Here is a 25,658-nt window from a genome sequence, read left to right as displayed (position 1 = left end):
AGGTGTTGACGAAATTGCCATCGAAGTCTTTTTTGCTTCGTCTCTGTTAATTTTTTTTTTTTTTGAAATTGCCATCCAAATTTAGGGATGTCTTTGCACATCGGATCAAAGCCCATTTAACATTATGAAAAAATGGATGTTGTTTCATTTCTGTTGCTCCACGTTTGTAAGCAAGGCGATTCTGAGGTTCTTTCACAAGTAAACCTCAGATCAAGTCCCTGGCAGCAAAGCTCACAGAGGGAGATTCTGGAAATTTCAAGGGCTGTCCAACGACATTGAATAGCGTTACACGGTTCGCCGGACCTTTGAACGGCGTTCTTCCGAACAATAGCTCATACAAGAATATCCCAAATGTCCACCAGTCTACAGCACTGCCATGTCCTTCACCTTTGATGATTTCAGGTGCCAGGTACTCGTGTGTTCCCACAAAGGGCATTGATCTAGCATTGGTGGGCTCGACAATAAGCTCGGGAAGAGGGGTCACCTGATTCTGCACATCAATTTTTGGCTTCAACTTTTTTTCTTTCTTGGATTTTCCCAAGAGAAATCTTGGTGTGAAACATGATGGTTGAATGCAGTCTGGCTGAATTACACAAGCTGGCTCTATGCACGCAGAGAAATTGAACGGTGAGAAGAACGTAGAGACAATACGCGCCAGTTAAAACCCTAATGAAATTTCCAGAAAGCCCCAAATTTTTGTGCGCAACGAAATCCCATTAATCATTGTGATGACGATGATGCTGAATGCAGCAACTCACACTCGAACACTCTTCCCTAGTGTTTTCTTCGTATTACTCTGTCACATACATAATAAGGATAATCAAATGCAAGGAGAATCAAAAAGTGACCAAACCACTACATGAACCCTAACTTTGGAACGAACATGAATTGACTTTCAAATGAAGAATGATTTCAACACCTATTTCATTTCTAAAAATCCCTAAATTTGGATGGCAATTTCACAAAAAATTTTAACAGAGATGAAGCAAAAAAGATTTTGATGGCAATTTCGTCAACACCTATTTCATTTCTAAAATCCCTAAATTTTAACACATGTGAGCAAAAAAATTCCACACGTGGCAACAGAAACAAAACAAACGTGGCTAGACGTTAGCCAGCTCACCAGGTTTTTTAACGGTGTTAAGTTTCAGGGACTGAAATCAAAGTTTCTTTAAGATGGAGGACTAAATTGTACCTTACTTTGAAAGAGGGACTAAAACCAAAATGGCTTGATAGTTGAGGGACTAAAAACATATTTAACCCATAACTAAATCACACACAAAGAAAGTTAGAAAGCTGGGTTACCTCCTAGTAAGCACTTGTTTAACGTTACGAGCCTGACACCGTTATGCTCAAGGGTCAGAAAGATGGATAATTGTGGTGAGACATTGAATCTCACCACCCAAGTAGTGTTTCAAACGCTGACCATTTACCACCCAACTTCTCTCTGGATCATATGAGGAAGGATCAACCAATTCAATGGCTCCATGAGGTTTTACTTCCTTGATGGTGAAAGGTCCAGACCACTTTGACTTCAACTTGCCTTGAAGGATCTTGAATCTAGAATTGAAGAGGAGAACTTGTTGACCAGATTGAAATTCTCTCTTTAGAAGCTTCTTGTCATGATACAACTTGACCTTTTCCTTGTAATTCTTGGAGTTGTCATAGGCTGTTAGTCTTATCTCTTTCAACTCTTGAAGTTGTAGCTTCCTCTTCTCTGCAGACAAGGTAGAATCAAAGTTCATAAACTTTAAAGCCCAGTAAGCCTTATGTTCCATCTCCACTGGCAGATGACAGACTTTTCCATAGACAAGCTGGAACGGATTCATCCCTACAGGTGTCTTCAGTGCAGTCCCATAGGCCCATAAAGCATCATCCAACTTTGTTGACCAGTCTTTTCTTGAAGAAGAAACTGTTTTCTCAAGAATCCTCTTAATCTCTCTATTTGAAACCTCGGCTTGGCTGTTGGTCTGAGGATGGTATGCGGAAGCGACCTTGTGCCTCACTTCATAATGCTTTAGTAACTTTTCAAGCTGAGAGTTGCAGTAGTGAGATCCACCATCACTAATCAGAATTCGAGGCACCCTAAACCTTGAGAAAATATTCCTTTTAAGGAATTTAATGATAATGTTGGCGTCATTCTTTTGGCATGCTGCTACCTTCACCCACTTGCTGACATAGTCCATTGCAACTAGAATGTACTCATTATTATATGAAGAGGGTAGGTGATGAGTCGATATTTTATTGATTTCACTTAGTTTATTGTGCTAGAATTAATCAGGGAATTGTGCTTAATTGTCCGGTATTTTCCCGTTTTTCCTAAATATGCTTAATTTGACCGGAAATTCTAATTTTAATTAATTTGAATTTTCTGAGCTAATTATTTGCAGGGAAAATTTTGGAAACACAATCTGGGACATTTGGAGGACACCAAATAAATTCAAGACTCTCCAATTAGAGATTTTAAATTTTAGTTATATTGTATTTTTATCGTTTAAACTTTTTGGACAAACCTTTGTACAATGGGCCATTGTTAAAAAATTGTGAGAGACCCAAAATTGTAGGACATACCCTAGGGTTTTTAGGGTGGCCCCCACCCATTTTTAAGAGGACACATGGCCCTAGGGATTCTAACATTCCCACCAGCCGTCACTCTCATTTTTTTTGGCAGACTCTCTCGGCTGGAACACTTCTCTCGGTTTTTGCTTGGAGAATGAAGAGAGCACGTTCAATGAAGAGAAGGAGAAAAGTGGATGCAGGGACGTGGATGAAGAGTTCCAAGGGATTATTGTTTTTTTTAATTTCTTGTATGAACCGAGAAAAGGACTAATTTAACAATTACTAATGCTTTGTTTCTATTATTTAATAATTGCTCATTTCTTTACTGTTCACGTGTCTTCTTATTTTTACTTTTATTTTTTTTCTTTCAATAGCATTAATTAGTAGCATAGCCACCGTCACATATGCCATTTAATCTTTCTTTTAGAAGTAGTTCACATTTTGGAAGTAGCCTGGTCAATTCATTTTAGCTTGTTGTCACGCATTTTATTTTAAGTGTTTAATATTTTGTGAATTTTATTTTCTTATTATAAGTATTTACTAGCATTGATGATTTATTCTTGCAATTCAAGTTGTTTACAAAAGTTGAAATGGAATTTTATTTTCACTCCTTGGTGTTTAATTTGCATTCGCTGTTCCATTTTAATAACATAAGATGTGTTTTCGGATTTATCAATATTTTTCCTTAATTTAATTGTGATGTTAGCTTAGGCTAGTCGGGTTTGTCGTTAATCTGTGATAGGAAGCATAGTGATTGAGTTGATGACCAACCATTTTTCTTTTGTATTTGATTCTGTTTTACCTTTCTGTTTCGTTTCTGTTTGCATTCGTGTTTTAATTTAGTTTATCCGCATTCACAAACCTTTCACAAACCCTCCCACTACGTGTTAGACCTAATTCCTGAACCACATTTGGTCCTTGAGAGACGACCTAGGAGTCACACTTCCTAGTCTATACTGCATTTCTTATATGCAATCAAATTTGTATGGGCCGCGACACCCATCAGTAAGGGACTAACAAAATCAATTCCCCAACAATCAAAGACCTCAACTTCAAGAATATTCTGCAGTGAAATCTCATGCCTTCTTGAGATGGTACCGACTCTTTGACACTTATCACAACTCTTTGCATGAGCATAAGCATCTCTGAAAATTGTCGGCCAATAAAATCCAGATTGCAGAACTTTGGCAGATGTTCTTTCACCATTAAAGTGTCCACCATATGGCGAATTATGACAATGCCACAAGATGTTTGCTGCTTCTTCTACAGTAACACACCTCCTCAATAGACCGTCATCACCTAATTTGAAGAGGTAAGGGTCATCCCAAACAAATTGTTTAGCATCATTTAAAAATTTCTTCTTTTGTTGCCATGAAAGATCATCTGGGAGGATCCCTGTAGCTTTGAAATTGGCAATGTCTGCAAACCAGGGCCTCTGTTGCACCATCATCAAATTCTCATCACAAAACTCTTCACGAATTTCTTTCTCCTTAGTTGTAACTTCTTCATTCACAAGCCTGGAGAGATGGTCTGCAATGACATTTTCACTTCCTTTTTTTATCTCGGATCTCTAAATCAAACTCTTGTAGCAGAAGAACCCATCTTATCAATCTTGGTTTAGAGTCTGGTTTGGTCAACAAGTATTTAATTGCCGCATGGTCAGTATAAATGATGACTTTTGAACCAATGAGATAAGGTCTGAACTTCTCCAAAGCATACACTATTGTTAGAAATTCTTTCTAAGTTGTGGCATAATTGAGTTGAGCTCCATTTAGAACTTTACTGGCATAGTAGATGGCATGAAAGACCTTTAATCTTCTTTGGCCAAGGACAACACCTATGGCATAATCATTGGCATCACACATCAATTCAAATTCTTGTTCCCAATTTGGGCCAATGATCACTGGTGCAGAGATTAATTCGTCCTTCAAAATCCTGAATGCATTCAAACACTTTTCATCTAACACAAAAGGAGTGTCCTTTACTAGAAGGCTGCATAATGGCTTAGTAATCTTGGAGAAGTCTTTGATAAATCTTCTATAAAAACCAGCATGCCCAAAAAGTTTCTTATCCCTTTCACATTCGTCGGTGGAGGAAGCTTTTCAATGACTTCCACTTTAGCTTTGTCAACTTCAATGCCCTTAGATGAAATTTTATGACTCAGCACAATACCTTCAGTCACCAAGAAATGGAATTTTTCCCAATTGAGAATAAGGTTTGTCTGAATGCATCTTTCAAGAACGATCTCTAGATTTGACAAGCATAAGTTAAATGAAATTCCAAACACCGAAAAATCATCCATGAAGACCTCAATGCATTTTTCAATTAAATCTGAAAAGACAGCTTGCATACATCTTTGAAATGTTGCTGGAGCGTTGCATAGTCCAAATGGCATTCTTCTATAGGCAAAAACACCGAGTGGACAAGTAGAAGCTGTCTTCTCTTGGTCTTGTGGATCCACAACAATTTGGTTATATCCAGAGTAGCCATCAAGAAAGCAATAGAAAGCTTGACCTGCTAGTCTTTCCAACATCTGATCCATGAAAGGAAGGGGAAAATGATCCTTCCTTGTGGCTCTATTTAGCTTTCTATAGTCTATGCACATCCTCCATCCAGTTACAGTCCTTGTGGGAATGAGTTCATTCTTATCATTACAAACAACTGTCATCCCACCTTTCTTTGGGACCACTTGTACTGGACTCACCCAAGCACTGTCAGAAATTGGGTATATGATTTCAGCCTTAAGTAACTTCAAAACCTCTTTTCTCGCTTCTTCCTTCATCACAGGGTTCAATCTTCTCTGAGGTTGAGCTACTGGCTTGAAATCCTCCTCCATGAATATCTTGTGCATGCAGTATGAAGGGCTTATTCCTTTGAGATCAGATATTGTCCACCCAATAGTTCCCTTGTTAGCTTTGAGAACTTCAATAAATTTTGCTTCTTCAGTGGAAAATAAAGAATTGCTGATGATTACAAGTTTGTCACCACCCTCTTCTAGAAACACATACTTCAAGTGTGGGGGTAACATTTTTAACTCAAGTTTGCCATCTTTGACTTTTTCCTTGGCATTTAGATCTTCAATCTTCACTTCATGAGGAGGGATTTCCTTCAAAGTATTCAAGTTAGTCAGACATTCATCAATCAGTTTTTCTTCTTCTTCATTGAGAGCTTCACAAGCATCAATAAGGGTCTTCTCTAGAGGGGATGAAATGTAAGCCACCTTCTCAGTATTTGAGCCTACTTCATCCAAAGCATCAATTTGAAAACATGCTTCATCATCATTTGGGTGAGACATAGCTTCAAAGACATTGAAGTTCACTTCTTCATTTTGTACTCTCACCTTGAGTTTGCCATTATCAACATCAATTAATACTCTTGCAGTCTTCATAAATGGTCTCCCAAGAATGAGAGGAACTTCTGTATCCTCCTCCATTTCCATTATAACAAAATTCACAAGGAAGAGAAATTTGTCAACCTTGTCTAGCACATCTTCCACCACTCCATGAGGGTATTTAATGGATATGTCAGCAAGTTGGAGAGTCATACGAGTAGGCTTCAATTCTAGCTCTCCTATCTTCTCAAAACATCGAGAGAGACATTAGATTGATGCTTGCTCCCAAATCAATCAGAGCCTTCCCAATAGCTAACTTCCCAATGGTGCATGGGATAGTAAAACTACCAGGATCTTTAAACTTCGGTGGGAGAAGCTTTTGAATGATGGCACTACAGTTGCCTTGAACTTCAATGGTTTCTGCTTCAATGTATTTCTTCTTTTTGGTGAGTAGCTCCTTTATGAACCGAACGTAGGCTGAAATCTGTTGTAGATCTTCAGAAAAGGGCATCTTTATTTCAAGCTTTTTGAATATATCAATAAAGTGCTCTAATTGTTTCTCCTTCTCTTTTCTTGTATACACCTTTAGATAGGGAAGGTGTTTCACTATTTCTTTTTCCTTTTGTTTTTTCTCATTTTCAAGACTTTTATTCACTTCTTCTTCTTCTTTTCTCACAATCTCTTCATTCATTTCTCTTTCTTCTTGATTTTCTTCTTCTACCCTTCTCTTTTCTTCTTTGTCAGAGTTCCCTTTTTCACTTCCTCCTATTTCCTTTCCGCTTCTAGTGATGATGGCCTTGCATTCTTCTTTTGGATTGGCTTGAGTGTTAGCAGAAAATTGCCCACTTTGTTGATTTGCCAATTGCTTTGCCAACTGACCAACTTGCACTTCCAAATTTTTTATAGACGCATCGGTATTCTTTTGGTTTTAGATGGACTGTTGCATGAACGTTTGAAATGTTTCTTGAAGTTTTGTAGTCCTATCACTCTGAGATGAGTATTGATGAACAGGTTGACATGAGTTTCTACTACCATAAGCTCCTTGTGCTTGTCTCCACCCTTGATTGGAAGGATTAGGGAAGGTGTTGTTGAAGAAATTTTGTCTTCCTTGGTTTCCCATATAGTTGATTTCTTCAGATTGGGAACCACAGGGAACTTGGCAATGACCATTAGGATGATTATCCCCACAGAAATCACATCTCATAACTTGGTGATGCGGTTAAGCTTAGCTTTGCATTGCTTGCAACTGCTGAGGTAACTTGGCCATACTTTGGGTTAGGAGCTCCATCTGTTGGGCAAGAAGTTTGTTTTGTGCAAGTATTGCATCCTGAGCATTAAGTTCATAAACTCCTCTTTTCTGTACTTGAGTCCTCCCATGTTGACTCCGCATGTCAATGGAAGCCATGTTTTCAATAATAGCAATGGCTTCATCAGCAGTTTTGAATGGAACCAACCCACCAAAAGATGCATCAAGTATCATCTTTGTATGAGGTTGCAAACCATTGCAGAAGGTTTGCACTTGCATCTCTAAGCTGAAACCATGACTGGGACACTTCCTCAATAAAGCTTTGAATCTTTCCCAGGCTTCACATAGTGGTTCATCTACTCCTTGGACAAAAGTAGCAATGGCAGCTTTTATCTCTATGCTCTTTGATGGTGGAAAGAAGCAAGCAAGAAATTTGTCTTCCACATCCTCCCAACTAGTCAGACTTTGATTAGGCTATGACTGAAGCCAAGCCTTTGCTTTGCCATTCAAAGAAAATGGGAAGAGTCTCATATACAATGCTTCTTCCTCCTCCCTCATTATACCCACAGAGCCACAATTCATAGAAAGTGACCAAATGAGCATGAGGGTCTTCATTATCCATGCCAGAGAATTGATTTGAGTTGATTAGCTGGAGTAGAGCTGGCTTCATTTATGCAAGTTTATCACTCATAGTGGGCCTCACAATGCTTTAGAAATTTCTCGGACTAGTGTAAGCAATGAAGTCCCCTATGGTTCTTCGTGGAGGTGGTCCTATGCCATCCATCTCGTTCACAAAAGAAGTATCCAGAAGATAAATAGGTTGATTGTTGAGAGAAGTCGAAGATTCAGGGGCAGCTTGTTGACTAATAGCTCGTCGTCTCCTAGTGCCACTATTGTTTCTATGAGTTGTTTTCTCGATCTCAGGGTCGACAAGGAGTGGTTCAAATGACACATTCCTCCTTGTACGGATAGTTCCCTGCATACACTAGATAACAACCAAACTCGAGCCACAAGTTAGCCCCTAAAATATGAAAATAGTAATTACAAAAAAAAAACAAAAATTATAAACAAAAGAATAAAGTCTAAATCAGTTGAAAATCACACAAAAGTCTAGTTTGAACACCGAGTCCCCGGCAACGGCGCCAAAAATTTGTTGAGACTTTGGCAAGTGTACCAAATCGTTCAAGTAGTAAAACCGATAAGACCGGATATCGTTTCCCAAGAGACTCGTTTCACTACACAATCATATAATTTCTAACTAACCTAGACTAAAGAATGCTTCCATAAATTGAGTTTTGGTGCAATTAAAGTAAATATGAAACATAAATGATAAAGGTGATCTTAGGTACTCAAACACTTGGAAATGGAAGGATTAGAAATGATATGAAATGATATTGTTGGGGGTATGATTTCACCTACTTCACTCTTATGTATAGGGAATTACTTCCTCTTCATTAATGTGTCAATGTCAATATACTAATTTACTCAAACCCTAATCCCTTGGTAGAAAGAGCCTAAACTTCCTCGATAGACTTCAATCCCTTGGAAAACCTAATGATTATTTCCGCATTAAAAAGTGAGATTTTAAGACAACCAAATGTCCTAGTTCTATTCCTAGATACTATTTCCTTTAGGTGTTTAACCCAAGTCAAGATTTACCCAACATTTCCCAATATCAAGTAAACCCTAAAATCATGTCATGGGTAGCAACTTCACAACAATCATTAAGAGAAGGAATTAAACACTAACCATCAATGAAAGAGGTATATATTCATTCAAAACAAAATGCTTTACATAAGAGTTTAGTGGTTACATCAATCCTCCAACAATAATGGAACTAGCTCTCCATGAATGGAGAGCTCAAGCTTACAAAAATGGAGGATATGGAATAATGAAGAGAACCCAAGGAAGAAGATGGATTGTTCCCACAGCTCTTAGCTCGCCTCCAAGAGCTCCCACAGAGAGAAAACGCGTTTGGATCGCAAAAGATCCAAATCCCCTTGCGTGTTAGGTCTAAAAAGACCTAATTTTTCCACATCAGCATTGCCACCGCTCAGCTGTACCCCAGCTGCACCTCAGCGACAGCCTTCCAGAGAGCAGGGTGCTCAGCTGCATCCCGGCTACAACACTCTAAAGAAGAATGGGGCTCAGCTGCACCTCAGCGGCAGCAATTATCTGTGCTAAAAATTTCCTCTTTTACATTCATTCAAACTTTGTGATTCTTCCATTCCTCGGTTCGGCCAACAAGCTTCATGTACATGAGATTTAAATTAATTCAACTTAAGGTGTAGCTACTTAAAAACTTAACAAATTGAGGCATAAAGAAGGTGAAAAGTTAAGAAAGAGTTGACATTTTCTCTCAATTCAATATTGAAATCATGGTAAAATATGTCATTATCAAGGTTCATGTCTTGCATTCGCCTCTTGAGAGATGGTTCGCTCACTTCTACTAGCAGCATTACATCTATGTCATATGTTAGTTTGAAAGGAGTCTCTCTTATAATCCCGTGTGATGAACAATGATAGGCCCATAGCACTTCAGGTAGTTCATCTAGCGGGCTCCCTTTGCTTTTCCTAAGTGTTGTTTGAGCTCAGCCACTTGACCATTCGTTTAAGGGTGCTCTACATAACTAGTGATATGTTTTATGCCCAAATTTTTGCATAATTCCCCTAGCTTTTTGTCAATAAATTGTTTGTCATTGTCAGTGATGATCGTTTGGGAGAGACCAAAGCGGATGTTATGTTTTTTTTACACAAATTCTTGCATTTTCTAGGCGGTGATAGTTGCTAAAGTTTCTACCTTTATCCGCTTCGCAAAATAATCTATAAGCACCAACATGAAATTCTTCTGATCACGACCAAGCTCAAAAGGTCCAACAATGTCCATTTCCCATTGGGCAAACGACCAAGGGGAGGATATGTTATATAGATTTGATTGGGGCATCCTATCATCATTATCATTCTTTTAACACTTCTTACACTTCTCAAAAAAAGTTTTGAAATCGACTTCTAGAGTCAGCCAATAATATCCAACTCGCAAGGCTTGAGCTTTCAGAGTTCTTCATCTAATGTGAAGGCCATAAACACCATTCTGCAACTTGTCCAACACACGAGCTTCTTCATTGGAGAGACATTTTAGCAAAGGTGCAGAAAATCTCCTTCTGTACAAGTCTTCCCTACTGATGACGAACTGTGTAATTCGTTGAGCATCTGCTGGGATTATTTTCTTGCCTTTTGTAACACCCTTTGGGATGCTACGAAAAACATAGAAATTTTTCATGCATATTCTAAAAGTATTTATTTTACATCATAAAATAAAATTAAAATGTTCATTTATTTCATCCGATAAATGTTTCACTCAATAAATATTCCACTCATTTCCATAAACCCCTTTACATATCTTTCAATCACTCAAATCTACACTTTTTTTAACATAATATAACCTAATGAATCCAAATTCCTAGATATCATTATGAAATATTAATTGTCAAACTATATTTTTTTAACACAAATAACATAATCAAAATTATGATTAGTTACACCAAAAAAAATATTATATTAACCTTAAATCCTTAAATACATATATAATAGAAAAACAAAGTCCTAACTTCCAAACTTGTTAACTTTTAGAATACAAAAATTTCATAATATCTATTTAAAAATAGAATACTAATTTCCCATCCCACATAAATATTCATTTGTAATATACATTAAAACATTATTATGTTGCATTGTATGTAAATTATATAATCAATACTCTATATTTATGTATAATAAACTAAATATATACAAATTTTTCCCAAATTTTGTCATCTATAATTACCTCTACACACCACAAATCAACTAAAAATAACTATACAAAATCCATATTATTATTCAAATTGAACAAAATAAATCAACCACTAAAATAGTTTCATAACAACATACAAATGCGTATATATTATTTATCTTTAACAAATAAATAGACACGTAAATAAAACAAACAACAACCACATTTGCTAAAATCAGTTTAGTTTTGTTCCATTTAAACATAAACATGCACATAAAAGAATATCATCCAGAAAATGATAAGCTTTATCCAACCAAAACACAAATATATAATTTCATCTAAATAAAACTAATAAAAAAAATGTGCCATAAGAAAAAAAAAACTAGTTAGCTCCCTTTATCTTGATTTTCCTCCATCAATCATAATTTTTCTTGTACTTTCCTTTTTCACTCATGATTTTCTATGTTGACTACTTCAAAGCCTTTTATCAATTGGGTGGTTTTATGGTTGTATAAGAAGCTGATCATCCTTAACTTGAAAAGTTCCATTAATTTGTCTGACAACAAGTTGAGAATCGGTTTTACAATCAACCCTAGTTGCTCCCATGTCCTTAGCTAAGGCTAACCCCATTATCAAGGCCTTATACTCTACTTGATTGTTCAACATTGGACACTACTTAATACTTGATCGTAATGTCATTTGACCCTTCTCACACAATTCCTACACATATACCTTTCTTATTAGACAACGCATCAACATATAACTTCCATGGTTAATTTGAAGGGTCGCACTGTCCCTGCAATTCTATAGCGAATTTCGCCAGTTCAAAGCGAATGGCAAGTTTGGCTTTCTGAAGATTGTTGCTATAGGATGGTCTGTTTGAACAACTACTTGATAGCTTTGAAAAAAGGCCTTAGGTGCCTTGCTTCTATTAAAAGTGCTAACACATTTTCAATATCCTAATACCGAATCTCAACGTCCTCCAAGACTTTACTAATGAAATGTACAAGTTTTTGTACAAGAGCCCCCTAAATCAACATTGCGCTTATTTCTTCTTTTGTTACTACCAATATGTTTTTAACTTCGGTGAAGACTATTTCACATTGCTCGTCTCATTTTTCTAAGGCTTGTATGTTTATAATCTTTAAGATCGGTCTGATATTCTCTACTAGCCAGGAATAAATCTTGAAAGGGAGGTCAGCTGACTGACTAACCTTTACACTTATTTAAGGTTTTGTGGGCTTCTTATGATTAAGATGGTAGTGCATTCATCCGGGTTGGCTTCTATACCCATTGTCGTCAACATAAAGCCCAAATATTTACTCGTTCTTACCTCAAAGGTGCACTTGCAAAGGTTTAGCCACATATTGTATAATTTTATCTCGCCAAACACCTCTTTGAGATCTTCCACGTGCTTATTGACTCAGACTAATGATCATATCATCGACATACACCTCCATTCATTTTCCTATTTGGTTACGAAAAATCTTGTCCATGAGTCATTGATAGGTCATCTTTGTGTTCTTGAGACCGAATAACATAAATTCATTGCAGTAATTGGTGTGTTGGTAATGAAGGCAATTTTTTCCTTCTCCGGATGATACATGGGTATTTGATTGTATTTAGAGTATGCGTCCAAAAAGTTGAGAACTTGATGACCTAATGTGCCATCCACCAACCAATCGATACTTGGAAGTGGGTATGCATCCTCAAGGAATGATTTGTTCAGATCTATAAAGTTCATGCACATCCTCCACTGATTACTCAACTCTTTAACCATGACCACTTTTTTCAACAACATGGTATGCCCGACTTCCCTTACAAAGTTGGCTTCTTCCATTTTTTTGACCTTTGCCTCCACGGCTTAGTCGCTTTCCTCTCCACTTAGCATATTTTCTGAGCAATTAGTTGAGCTTCTTTGAATATTGCTATCCCGTGGGATATTACACCCGAATGGATGCCCAACATATCAACCATACTCCATGAAATTAAGTCCCAATTATCATTTTTCCCTAGTTATTCTAAATTTAACTCACTTCCTAACTTCGTGTTCTGACCATCAAGCTTGTTTAGCATAAGCTCTTTGATTTTCCCTTGTGGATCCAATCGGTCTTTCGTGTTGGTTTAAGGATCAAGGTCTGGTATGACCATCTTAGACCGGCAGACTTTTCGAGGAGGGACGTAAGGTGTCACTCTAAGCCCAGTTGTGTAACATTCCCTAGAAAAGTTTTCATTAACATATATAATGTAGATTATATCCCTGTTTGAAAGGAACTTCATACCTGAGTAGGGTGTAAACATTATAGCTTCAAAGGAAATTAGGCATGAATAATTGATTAACACATTATAGAATGTGTTGGTCTCGACTAAAAGATATATGATGCGACCAGATCCAATTCTCGTTCACAAGTCAAAATATCCTTTGGTATGTACCAGTTCGCCAAAAAAGCGTATTTTCTGCTCATTGTAAGGTACAATGAGGTCTTTGGATATTTCATCTCTTGGAATGTTTTCCAGTAAAGACTATTGGTCGAGCTTTTTTGGTCAACTAGTACTTTGCCAATGTCGTAATCTATGATCTCAACGATCATAACCATGGGATCATCCTGATCATGATCATCTCCTGGTCCTTCGTCGAGATGATTCTCTATGACGGTTGTCCTAAACGTTCATCAAGGACTTCGAGTTGGGCTATGCTTGCAAGAACTCCTCTTACTCGCTTGGTTTCAAGAAACTTGTTCATATGTCTTGCCTTGAGAAACTCTTCAATCTTGTCACGTAGGGAGGTGCATTCCTCATTTGTGTGCCCAATAATACGTTCATATAAGAAATGTCTATTTCCATCCACATTTGGAGGGTTTTACTTCATCCTAGGTGTGGGCATCAGATCCACATTGAGTGTTTCTTCAAAAATTTTCAATCGGGGAGCGTTCAAAGGTGTATACTAGTGGAAATGCAGTCCTTTAGCCGGTTCTTTGGATCTTAAATTATTAATAAGGGGAGCAATATGAATGCAAAACCCAACTCCTTATATGGTTTCTGTTTTTTATTATGACAACACATGTAGTTGCTTTTGATGATGAAAATATATATGTTTCCATGATTGCAACATATTTTGTATATATTGGTTAATTTGCATATTTACTGTTATTGTACATGTGTTTAAATCTATTGTATGCATACTTATGTTTTTATATGTGAAAATCACTTGCATAATGTATTATTTGTATGAAGTAATCGATTACAAAAGTTATGTAATCAATTAAGTTCATCGGATAGCCATTTGCTTAAACTGGAACAAGCTACAAGTTTTAATCGATTACATTATTTGTATAATCGATAAAAAATCATGCCTTTGTAATACATTCTTTGTAATACATCATTTTGAAATGTGTTGTGATGAGTTTTGTGTTGAAAATGTTTTCAAAATGCTGAAATGTTGTACTTAATCAATTACACATTTTATGTAATCAATTAAGTTTGTTATACATTGAAAATTGTTTGTTGTTAAGTTTTAATTGTCTCAACGGTCATATTTCTGTATGTTTTGACTTACATGATTTACTTAATCGATTAAATTATATGCTTAATCTGTTAAATTTGTTTAAATGTATTTCAGGTATAACTCTGATACTAATGTAACTGATTACATTATTATTGCAATCGATTAAATTGCGTCTGTTATGAGAAAACTATAAATTGACGTATTGCACACTACTTTAACAACTTTCGATCATTCTAAACTTTCATATCTGATATTGTGTGAATTGAGAAAAGCTTTGTAGGTGTGCTAAAATGCTCCAAGAAACAAGATATACAAAAGTTGATAATCTTGAAGGTTTCTTGAAAAACAAATTTGGGTTTTCACCGTTGATCAACTACTGAGGTGTACTTTTTCTTGATCAGATTTCGTTTTTAGCAATCTTGAATTGTGTTGTTCCTTGTGCATGTGGCCAGGAAGAGGAGCGCAGAGTTCTTGGTACTTTGAGAGGTGTATCAAAGGGTGATTGCAGAAGAGGATTATTCTTGCTACAAGGTTGTGTTGCTGACTATATTAGATTAGTGGAGTTAGAGAGTTGGTTACACTTGAGAGGTGGTCTCTGTAAAGCCTTGTTGTAAAAACTCATATCTTTATAGTGCAATTGGCTTTGAATCTCAGGTTGATTGAAAGGAAACTGGGTGTAGAAGTTGAGGCTGAACCAGTATAAACCTTGTGTTTGTATTTCTTTCCTTATCTCTTTTACTTTCATTGCATGCGCATTATTGCTTGGATTCCAAGATAGATTAAAGATCACTCTAAGTTTTCAAAAGGATTGAAAAAGTAATTGTTTTTATTGATCACTAATTCACCCCCCCTCTTGGTAAGGGAAACAAATAACTTCTTTTCTTACACAAATCATGTCCTTTTCCTTGTAGTTTCTTCTAAGCCTTTTTGTCACTTTATGAGGCCTTTTCTCACATTTGTTTCCTGAAGTCTCGCATTTCTTCCACCTGTATGAACATGGCCGCACTTTGTCTAAGTTTATCTAAGTTCTTTGCATGTTGCATTCACAAGTTATCCGCGAATGGTCCTGCCCACAAGGCCGTAATCATATGGTGCATAACCACTTCCAGACTGGGACTCTGTATTTGCCTCGCGACCTTGTCAAATCGTTCTATAAATGTTCAAAAAGACTCATCCTTTTGTTGCCTAACATTTACCAAGGTAATTGAAGTTAAGTGATTTGGTTGGCTGGTGGAAAACTATGCTCCAAAACTTTGAGCAAATGGTAGAAAAATTGTCTATGGAGTTCAGTGGTAACATAGGCCAAGGTTTCTCCTTTCAACGATATGTAAAAGACTTTATACCAAACATCACTTATGGTATAGAGTGTCATTTGGTTCATGAATATTCTAAGATGCTTATGATGGTCAGTGGAGCCATTGTACTTATTAGAGACAAACATCCTCTAGTTGTCTGGGAAAAGCACCTCCATTATCCCTGCCATGAATGGAAGTATATGCTCGTATTCACTATTGCGATTGACGGGTGATCCTTACTAGCTCCTGAGTTGCCTTCATGGGCTGTTTGGTCAGGCTCCTCACGTTGCTTGGTAGGTATTGGTTGAGTTGGTGTGGAAGGGATAGGGTTCTTGGAACTTTACCCTTGGTGCATTGTCTTATTTTCAGCACGGAGGCTTCTCAATTCTTTCTCATACTTATGTTGCATCTCATCCATTTGTTTCTACAAGTTCCTCATCATGTCCATAGGGTTTGGCTGGTTGTCGAATGTTTCTTATACAATGAGGTTGCTTGTCATGTTCCTTGGGGTCACCATGGGATTACTATAACTACTCGCTTGGCCCCATGGTGAATGTCAAAATGTTTCGATATGTGGGGTCGAGTCTTCTTTTCAACAAACGGTTTTTCACTTATCTTCAAGTTTGGTTCTTGTTCATCAATGTCGGTCGGGAGGAATCTATCAAGTTTTCTGATGTCAAAATCAGTTCAATTTCGAAAACAAGAATAATAATTAATATGTAATTAATGTATAACCTACCACCTCCTTGAACCTCTCTATTTATAATATAATTTTTGTATCAGATTATGATCTATGTAATTACAATCTAAAATTAATTAATCATAATGAGTCTTTAATTAGAATGATTTTTTAAATTGATCTTTTTTACCTTAATCATTCAATCGTTATAAAAAATTGACCGTCTGACTAATCAATCGAGGAATCGATCCATACTTTACAAAAAGATTATAGAGAGAAAATCATCATACATACCTGAATGTTAATCACCTTTTTTTTAAACCAAGCCCTATGTCAAAATCATTGAAACCACATCAGAAAACACCTCCTTACCAGTATTAGAGAAGGTATCATGATCATACACCACTGTGTACATATTGATATTAAAAAAAATAAACAAACAAATAACATATAACAAGAAAAATATCTGCAAAGTTATATAAGAGTTATTCCGGTCCACAAGTTACCAGCACTGAAAGGAGAAAGCAAAGGAGAGGTTTCTCTTCCACGGTAAGATCGCGCACTGGACTCCAAAATCTTCCAAATTTATGCGTTTTCTACTTCCTAAACATAATTAAGATACAATAAAAATTATTTAAATTAAACTCACACCAAAAATATAATATTTAAATAATTAAATATATATTTAATTCAATCTCATTAAATCAACTTACAACACAAATAAATTCATTCACTTATAATTGATATTAAATTTTCAACATATCTTCCATGCTAAATAGTAAACATTTAAAATATAAAAACTAGATATAATTATAGTCAATCTCGAGTCAAATTATAATGACATAATAATTTCAATAAATCTAATAAAAATAAATTTTGAATGATTCTAATATTATTAATATTTAACTCAATTTTATACTAATTATAAAATAGGTTTTATATTTACTTGTGTAGTATAATTTCACTTAAAATTTTAATTTATAATGAAATACAAATATGACATGTTATGTCATGATGTTGCGCTAGGTGTACGTTTATCAGCTCATATTTTTTAGGACCTGTCTATTTTTCAAACTAAAAGATCTTTTTTCCAATTTGCACCTAATTTTAATAAAAATTAGTTATCTCTTGTCGCAAAGCACATTGTGACAATAATTACATGTGACTGGTACATTGGTTTGACGAAGCAAATTAGGTACGTAATTAACTTTATTATAGGTGTCAAAGTAGATGATCTGGAACTATGTAACTAATTAAGTTAGTTTAAAAAAAGAAAAAAAATTAAGGTAATCACTTGTTTTCTTTTTAGGTTAATTATGCAATAACTTAAAACGAAACGTCGCAATTTTGCTATGAACCTCTTCAAATTTCATTCTTTCAAATAATATTTTTAATAAGTAGGAATAATATTTTTTTTTTTATAAATTCAACTTAATCATTTTTGTAATGTATGGTTACACCGATTGAATCGCATGACTAAAAGACCTAGTGATACGAAGAACATATTTTTACCTAATAGCAGACTAATAGGTAAAGTATGTAACCGATCGATATGTTATCAGCTAAGATCAATTAATTTAATAATAAAGTTATTGTAAACCAATTCAATTATCATGATTAAAATACGATTAGGTCGTGATTAAGCTAATGGTAAATAAAGGTCTACTTTGATTTGTATAAATAGGAAGTTCAGTTGATAGTTGAATACATTAATCATCTGCATTTAATAATTTTTTAATCACATTCTTTCTGATTTAAGTATGAAAACATCTTTTGTAGATATCATTCTCAAAATTTTAGATGAACAAAGGACATTAAACACTGAAGAGATCAAAGAGAAAGATGTACAAAAGGAAAATACTTTTGAAAAACCTAATACTTATTCGACCCTACGTACAGAAACAATTTTAACTTACAATTTTATGAATTTTCAATAATTTTTTCCACATGAAAATTTTTCCTAATGCAACAAAAATTGCTGTACATTTATTTTGTAGTTGAATTATTTAAAAAAAATTACTCTTTTAATTTTGAAGAAATATTATTTATTTATTTCTTTTATCCTTTTTAAGATTGAGATACTTTTATTTTATTTTTGTCTACTAGATACTCTTACATATTGTATGTTTAACTAATAGAAAATATTCATAAGTATTTTATTATTAGAAAAAAAAATGATTATTTTATTTTTTTTTTCTATCGAGTCGTTTAAATCATCAAATCAATCCAAAAGAAAATTATTGTGTTAGGTGCATGGCACATTTTTAATATTGGCCTGACTCTAGGCTTAGTTTTAGCCATGGAGGAAGCTAGGCATAGATAAAAGAGGGCTATGGAAGACTATGATGATACTCTCATATGATGCCAAATTTTCCTTAAAGTTTCTAATCATTTTTAAAGTTACTAAACTTGCTACCCACACCTAAAAAAGTTAGTTACAAATGCATCATAATCAGAATAGTTTGGCCAATTGCCTTTAATGTGTTGCCTTCCATTGCTCCTACTTCATCTTGCTTGGTTTGAAATAATTACCTTCGATCGTATCTCACCATGTTACCTACCGATCCAGCCTCCTATATTTTCTGTATATAAATACTCTCTCTCTATATATATATGTTTCTTCTTTCCAATTCTCATGCTATATTCTCCAACTCTTTTGCATGGATTTCTTATTTATTATTTAAGAGAGAGTGCCCAAACGTTCATTCTTTTATTAAGTGTATTAATGTCTAACTTAATCTTACAAGTCTAATCGATATATCATTTTAATATACCTTTTTTTAGATGGAAAAATGACATCTTGTAGGTGAAATCAAATATATGAAAGTAAAGTACGAACTTAAATAAATGAATTTGATATTATTTTACTAAATAAATATAAATATAAAAACACTTTTGATGTTCAACCTATATATATATATATATATATATATATATATATATATATATATATAGACACACACACACACCTATATATAGTACAAAGAAACATATTAAAAACTAAACTTAGAGACTTCTAATATTTTTACTTCTAAGTATACAAGATTCACATTGTAATTATATATTATGATATTTTATCATATATAATCTATGTGTGTGATATTTAATAAGTTCAATAAACAAATTAATTTACATTGATAAACTTAAATAAGGTTTTGGATTCAAATCTTGCATTAAAAAAAGTAATTTGTAAGAAAAAATCACTAAAATAGTCAAATTTTCTTGCCGATATTAATTACTCATAGAAAGTATTGTATGTGCTTTTTTGTTTATTTCTATAATATATCTCTATCAAATTTCCCTCTTTGCTCCATGAAACTGAAATTTTGTTATGGACTATTACTTTTGCACTGATCATAAAAACAACATGGTTCAAATTTGTGATGTTTCATCTTGTGTCGGTGGAAAATTTGCCAGTTACAATTTAATATCTAGGGTTATAGTACAAGCTTACTTTATGCTCTTTACTTTTATGGGATCTGTATTATATATATATATATATATATATATATATATATATATATATATATATATTAAATCACTATCAATTAGATATTTGAACCAATCAACCGTTGAGATGGCAATTTTGTTTTGTTTAATTATATTCTTATCCATCATTTTGTATGATATCCATGTAGGATACCATCATTTTGTTTAATTATATTTTTCATAAAATTAATATTTATGTACTTTGATTGCGATTGATATTCTAGTTATAACAGTTTCGTAACTCTAATAATTGTTTTGATAAGATATAACACTTTAATAATTGGTTCATGCTATCCAAATAGAAGACAGTTATTTATCTGTGGTTTAACATTTTATAATAAATTTTTTAAATTATTAAATATATCAATTATGAATATAACATTATTAATTTAATCATAGCATTTGACTATTTGATAAATTTAAAATCAGACCTTTTCTTGAATGACTTGTGATGGATTGGACCACTCAAGTAATGCTCATTGAACTGTCCTTATACTCTCATTTGTGTTTATTTTTATCAAGTTTGAAAACCCATAATTATTTGATAGAAGGTATTGTTTGTTTCTCTATTTCTTAACAAAGATGGATCCTTTTCTATTATTATTAAGTACACAATTTCAATCTTATTTTCCCTTTAATTGAGAATGAAACGTGTTACTATACACACACACACATATAAATTAATTAATTAAACATTATATAACTTTATTTTCAGCATAAACTTACGCTTGCATTAGATTTTAGAGATAAATTACCTTTTCAATAAAATTTTAACTACAAAAGTTTAACTGAGTTAGATAAATTTAAATATTCGATACGTACGTGAAAGAAGGAAAGAAGAATTTGATATAATCTCTTTTCATCGATTTATAAAGCACTGAACGTTTACGATTTGTTAAACAGCAATGATTGAAAGCAACCAACACACCTAATTAATAAACAATATTCTAAAGTAATACATCTTTACGATAATTACTTGCATGGTTTTAGAAGTGTACGCTTACGATTTCTTAAACAACAATGATTGTAAAGCAAAACCCACCTAATTGATAAACAATACCTTCAAAGTAATACTCATCTTACTATTTCTTGATAGAATAATGAACTAAAGAATTATTTGGTTAGAGATGGAAGTGTTTTGTTAAGGCAAACAATTCATACCAATACTAATTATGATATTGCAATTTTTTGTTTTTCCATTTTACATGATTAACCATGGTAAATCATGCCAGTATAATTTAATCTGCAAAATTTTGTATTATTGGCCTTGAATATAAAAAATGAAGAACATAAAGCATATGAAGGATGATAATGACATGATATATAACAGTATTCATTGAAGATTGTTAGCTGGAAAATATGTTTTCTTTCCCTTTACTATCTAAATAATGTAGAAGATCCAAAAGACATGGATGAAAATTCAATTATCTAACATGGCCAATCTATTTAGTGTGTCGGTCCTTTGAGGTTAAGTTTTGGTGATGTTGTCATCTTGCTTTTTCTTCTTTCCCTCCTCCTTGATATATGAATGTTTTGCAGCTGTTCTTGTTAGGTAGAAATCATTAATTAATCCATTACAAAACACTATATATATAGTACTATTTGTTTGTTGTATTCATAATATACATTTACATATGATTGTATAGATAATATCAACATATATATTCAGAACATTTTTCATTGATAAAGAAATAAACCTGGTACTTTACAGCAGTTCATACATGTCATTAATATTCAAGCAATTCAACTACACCTCTGGTAAACATTTAAAACATAACAAGCTTATATATGTTTTTTTAATCTCTCTTAGCATTATTTTAGGACCATGATTCGTGAAGCATGCATTTCCACCAATAAAGACAGTACTTTACTACTAACGAATGCATTAAATTGGTCAGTTAAAAGTTACAAAAATTCCCTTAACAAGGATGTGTTAATTAATTTGCAAGAGTTTTTTAAGGAGACACAGCAATCCCAGTGTATGCTGATCATTCTGGATTCTGTGTGTCAGAGACAAATGATACTCCTTATACTTATTACTACTCATCACTTCAAATCTTCCCAGTTCCCACCATTGTATTTATTCTATGCTTTATGTGTCTCATGTTTCATCTGTTTTTTGCAGCAGAATATGTCCTATACATATATAGACTCTGGTATGTTTCAGTGTAACCAGTGAACAGTGATTCACTACTTATATTACCACTGCATAGGAATTTGGGAACAGTAGAAAAAGGGTCGATTCATTATATGTAGCAGCATGATTTTCTATGTGCTCCAGCAGAAAGAGAGAGAGAGAGTGAAGAGAGAGAAATGTGTACAAGTATATGTACATTAACAAGATATTTTTTTATAGCCAAAAATGATTATGATTGAACTTTAACATAATACTACAAAGTAATTAACATAGAAAGTTCTCTACCATTGACAAAGGAACAAATTAAGCAAAGACCTATCTTCTTTGACTCTGTGCAATCACTGTTCCTCCCTTTGGAGCTCTTTTCATTTTGCTCATTTTGTTGCCCTGAGATATTACCTTTCTCCTACATTAACAGCACAAATTGGTGACTTGTTAGATTCTGCATGCGTGAAAGAATACACCACAGAATGGAGATGAAGATTTTCTTTCAGAAATGGGAAAATTGTAAGGAAAGAATGAGAATGGTTTTCGGTTGATGTCATAGTCTTTGGATGTGTGTTATAGTTTGGTAGAGGTTTGAAAGAGATGGACTATAGCATAAAAGTTTCTGTTTTATATTTGATGCATTTTAAGATAATAAAAATATTAAAAAAAAAAGGAACATGAAGTTTAGAAAGTAATACATTTTAATGCACTACATAAAGGTGGAATATTCCATTCCATTCTGTAAAATATATCAAATGCTAACTTTGTTTACGGAATTACTATATATGCATTTTTCCTTTTTTATTTTACAATAAAAGTAAAAATAGAAAAAAAAAAAGTTTATATATAGGGTATATTTATGTGAATTCGATTGAACCTGAGAAAAGGTTTATACTACTTCTGTCTGTTTGCCTTGTCAATCTGCTGGTTCGCATACAAAACCTAAAATACCACGGATAAAAATAATTGATTTATTTATACAACTATATATGGAACTAAATATTAATTATAAACTCAAAAAGCTTCAACTACAAAAAGGAAAAAAAAAAAATAGGAAAAAGGAAAAAAAGGTTAAAAGAAAAATTAGTGAAAAACCTTGGTACTATTGAGAGAGGAAGTTGCAGTATCTTCCAAAGCGTCATCAATGAAAGCCGTTATGGCATCTTTTCTCTTCTTGAAACTTGTTCTTTTGGATTTTTTATTGACTGAAAAGTCTTGAACTTGTATGGCACTGGCGACCTTTTTCTGGACCAAAGAAGCTGCATCAGAGACAAGGGAGGAAGAAGAAAGAGCTGACAAAGGCATGGAACATTTGTTGTCGACATGGTTGTTGAAGAAATCGTCAAAGTATGTTGTCCAACCACTCTCCTCGGAGGAAAGAGCATCGTTGGAGGAAGGAGGTGCTTTGGTTATGGAACTCATTGAAGATGTTATGGCTTTTTCCTTTCAAAAAGCCAAGAAGTTGAAGATGAGAAGGTGTAGTTAGTGGGGTTTGGTGGCCAGCTCTAAAGAGGCAAGTCCCCAAAGGAATGCATTTATATACTTGAAATCCTTTGGTGGGACATTTTGTCATAAACACTAATAATTATATATACATAAATTTTTAGCTTTTATTTTCAATATTCAATAAAATTTTCTTTTCAATTCAGTACTAAAGAAACTTTTCTTCTGTAAAACTCTTTTTGTTGTTATATATGCTTAATAATTTTCTTATTCATGTGCCTGTGAAATTGTTTTATGTATGGCAACATGATGTTGAGTGTCCAGTAGGGATTAAGATAAACTACATTCTATTTTATGTATTTACACATATTACCATATAATAAAAATATATTGGTTTTTACGATGAAAATATTAAAAAAGTAAATTTTTAGGAATTAAAAAAAATATTAATAAGAGACTTAAACTAAAGTCTCTTAATTTATTGAAACAAATGTAATGATTAACACATTATACATCATGAGAATACTCTATTTAATGAAAAATAAAATGTTGTGTCTGAATTTTTTTGAGTTTAAATATAACCACACCTACCACGAACAAGATTAATCTTCAGCTAGTTTGGTTGAGAGAAAACAAAAACAAAACACAGAACAAAAAAACCTAATATCAATTAATGCATGGGTTTAACGATTAAATACTTAAACTAATGTGTGAGTCATATGATTTGTCATTCATACAGTTATCTGTAAACAAAGAAATGCTTTGGGATTACAAACTATAACTTAAATGGTTATTCAAATCATTGTAACTTAATTAAGAATTTCGTAGTATATAATAATATAATATAATATAATATAATATAATATAATACAGTTTGTAGCGTGTAGCAAAACTATCTTTCAACCAACAACTAGAATATTTAAAGAATATGGTATTATAAATGATTAGTTATATGTATGGCCACTATATATGGAATCTTTAAGTGGGTCATAGAAGTTAGGGGAGTTAAAACCATGAGAGAGAAAGAAGAACGTTTATGTTGACCTAAGTGGTTAGAGAGAGAGAATAAGCCTCCAACATAGTTTTGGCAATGGTGGACTTTTAAACTAGTGGTTTGAATTAGCCATTTGCTTACCCTCAAGTTTGGGAATGTTCTTTCCGTCATTGTATTTTAGTTAAATTATCATTAAGTTAAATCATTTTATAAAATAATATTTTCCTTTCTCTTTTTAGTTAAAATATGGTATTGAAAGAAATTTAAGTATCATGCATAAATGAAAATGTTAACTAACATGAGAAAAAAGAAAAATAACAACATTGAGTCTTAAAATCATACTTCAGACCTGGTAAATCTTTTTAATCTATCTATTAAAATATTATCAAAAATGGTATCAAAGTCAAATTTGTTTTGCATCCGACTCAAACAAAAAAAATATATTCTATTATCATGAAATTCAACAATAATTATAAATCTATACAACTTTATTATGACAAATACATAGGATAAATACGAGTTTAAAATCTCACAATAAATAAAAATTAAAAAGTTGAATAATATATAATAAATAAACAAACTTATAAATATTGAAATCAAAGTTTTATATAAATAACTTATACACATGTTCTTGTCTAGAAATTTTTCTAGTAGGTGAGAATTACTTTAAAAAAACTTACTTTCTTACATAGGTTTTTTACTTTATTTGTAATCTATCTGTCTTTTATATTTTTTTCCTTTCTAGTTTTCCTAAATGTGACGAGGAAGGGAATATACCTAGTTGCATGCAGGTAAGCACTTATATAAACTATAAAGTTTTAAATTAAATCTACTAATCTTTTTATCATAACAATTAAACTAATCAGCGGACAAAAATAACTTTAGGGGATTCAATCCTATGTGCTGATTGAATAAAAAATGAAGTTTATTTCAGCTTTTTTGTGCGCTCACTTCAAGTTTCTTTCTTCCTTTGATTTGATAACAAGGGTTCATCATTGAATGGAATGATGAACTGAAAGTTTTAGTTGATTGACTTAAGCTACAAACATTGATTAACGATTAATATAACAAATTATTAATACTTTTGTCAAATAATTATTAATATAGTCTTATCCTCCATTTATTTAGTGAGTTTCTTTATAATTATTTTAATGTCAGAAAAATATTTTCAATAATGGAAGAAGCAAAAAAACATCTCTAATAAGTATAAATAGATGCTATAA

General features: G+C 33.3%; 2 protein-coding genes across 2 annotated transcripts; both read right to left on the bottom strand.

The window, feature by feature from the left end:
- Positions 1–205: 205 nt before the first annotated feature.
- LOC106780632 (serine/threonine-protein kinase D6PKL1-like) lies at positions 206–2,186 on the bottom strand. The gene is made up of 2 exons (XM_014668929.1): positions 1,400–2,186; positions 206–603 (listed from the first exon to the last, which is right to left on the bottom strand). The coding sequence occupies exons 1-2, from the start codon at positions 2,184–2,186 to the stop codon at positions 206–208; spliced, it is 1,185 nt and encodes a 394-aa protein (XP_014524415.1).
- A 19,927-nt stretch (positions 2,187–22,113) lies between these two features.
- Positions 22,114–23,498, bottom strand: LOC106755973. The gene is made up of 2 exons (XM_014638211.2): positions 23,094–23,498; positions 22,114–22,416 (listed from the first exon to the last, which is right to left on the bottom strand). Exons 1-2 carry the CDS (start codon positions 23,418–23,420, stop codon positions 22,264–22,266), a joined length of 480 nt encoding a protein of 159 aa, XP_014493697.1. The 5' UTR covers positions 23,421–23,498; the 3' UTR covers positions 22,114–22,263.
- Positions 23,499–25,658: the final 2,160 nt, after the last annotated feature.

This window comes from Vigna radiata, chromosome 2 (assembly GCF_000741045.1).
Source record: "Vigna radiata var. radiata cultivar VC1973A chromosome 2, Vradiata_ver6, whole genome shotgun sequence".
NCBI classification, from domain to species: domain Eukaryota; kingdom Viridiplantae; phylum Streptophyta; class Magnoliopsida; order Fabales; family Fabaceae; genus Vigna; species Vigna radiata.
The sequence above is the reverse complement of the archived record's forward strand: the minus strand, read 5'-3'. Positions and strand labels throughout refer to the sequence as shown.

What these genes read in the sequence shown, in the direction of transcription:
- LOC106780632 (XM_014668929.1), bottom strand. Translation starts at nt 2,186, where the DNA reads ATGGACTATGTCAGCAAGTGGGTGAAGGTAGCAGCATGCCAAAAGAAT. An exon ending in TTTGAAACACTACTTGGGTG is followed by an intron (nt 604 to 1,399) that starts GTGAGATTCAAT and finishes CTGCGTGCATAG; the next exon opens with AGCCAGCTTGTGTAATTCAG.
- LOC106755973 (XM_014638211.2), bottom strand. Translation starts at nt 23,420, where the DNA reads ATGAGTTCCATAACCAAAGCACCTCCTTCCTCCAACGATGCTCTTTCC. An exon ending in CCTCTCTCAATAGTACCAAG is followed by an intron (nt 22,417 to 23,093) that starts GTTTTTCACTAA and finishes CTGTTAATGTAG; the next exon opens with GAGAAAGGTAATATCTCAGG.